General features: G+C 37.2%; 1 protein-coding gene across 1 annotated transcript in view; it reads left to right on the top strand.

Moving 5' to 3' along the window:
• LOC117114915 (adhesion G protein-coupled receptor L4-like) overlaps positions 1-515 on the top strand; it is a 9,284-nt gene extending 8,769 nt beyond the window's left edge. Inside the window, exon 7 of the mRNA XM_033258530.1 lies at positions 211-515. Within this exon, the coding sequence (XP_033114421.1) occupies positions 211-432 (222 nt within the window). The 3' untranslated portion in view covers positions 433-515. The remainder of the gene's footprint in view (positions 1-210) is intronic.
• Positions 516-991: the final 476 nt, after the last annotated feature.

The following is a 991-nucleotide window of genomic DNA, read 5'->3' as shown; positions in this document are numbered from 1 at the left end:
TGTATGTATTGCTGGGTGAAACAAACAACTTTTTATTTGTATATATCTTATTAGGCTATCGCGTGTCATGAGTGATATACATTCTTTACACATAAATACATTTTCATAAGTTTAACCAATATATTTAATATTTAAATATGATCATGGACGCAACTTTCCTTAATTTGAAAAATACGATGGCAACAGACAGCTTCGTTGTTTTCATAACAGATCGTATGCAGTGTTCTTACTGGTTGTCTGCACTACAGTCTCTTGGCAGCTTTTTCCTGGATGATGATTATATCAACCGATGTATACATGAAGATCAAACATCCATTTGCGGATCATATCAGGCGCTTCTCGTACAGTCGGTACATTGGTTGGATTGGACCCGCCATTGTCGTAGGGGTGACTGCTGGAATAACAAATGTTAACTACGCATCTGATGAGTAAATTTAATGTTTATTACTTCAGCATTTTACTTCAGTTCAGAACAGAGGTTCAATACATTTCAATAGCATTATCCCATTTTCCACCTTTTATTGTTCTACTAATGACCGTATTATCCTATTTTGTACATTCACCTGATGAAGACCACTTCATTTTCGAAAACTAGTGAATTAATATGTGTTAAAAGTCAGTGGTGACGTCAATACTTATATTTGAACTGATCCTATTTCCAACTAATAACTATATTAATATGTGCCTCTCATTTTTTGGGTATCATGTGCATAAAAGCTCAAAGCTGGGGTGATTTTACTACCGTACATCCGTGATGGAATATTTCGTTGCTAGGCCAATATATGAACGCACATAGCGAACCTAACAAATTTCGATACGGCGCTTGTAAACACGAATAAAGCCTAGACCAGGACCCGGATACACTAACGGTTAGCGAGCGCTATCGGTTGGCAATTTTAATCAAATCATCATCTTCTTGGCATCTTGATCTGGATTTCCTTGCATGAACGCACGGGTGAGCGCGTTGTTTGTAATCCGGATCATGCTAACC

Source organism: Anneissia japonica, unplaced genomic scaffold, assembly GCF_011630105.1.
Source record: "Anneissia japonica isolate Jap-2015-1 unplaced genomic scaffold, ASM1163010v1 scaffold586_len169585_cov113, whole genome shotgun sequence".
In the NCBI taxonomy this organism is placed as follows: Eukaryota; Metazoa; Echinodermata; class Crinoidea; order Comatulida; family Comatulidae; genus Anneissia; species Anneissia japonica.
Note: the sequence above shows the minus strand (reverse complement) of the source record. Positions and strands in the feature narration are given on the sequence as shown.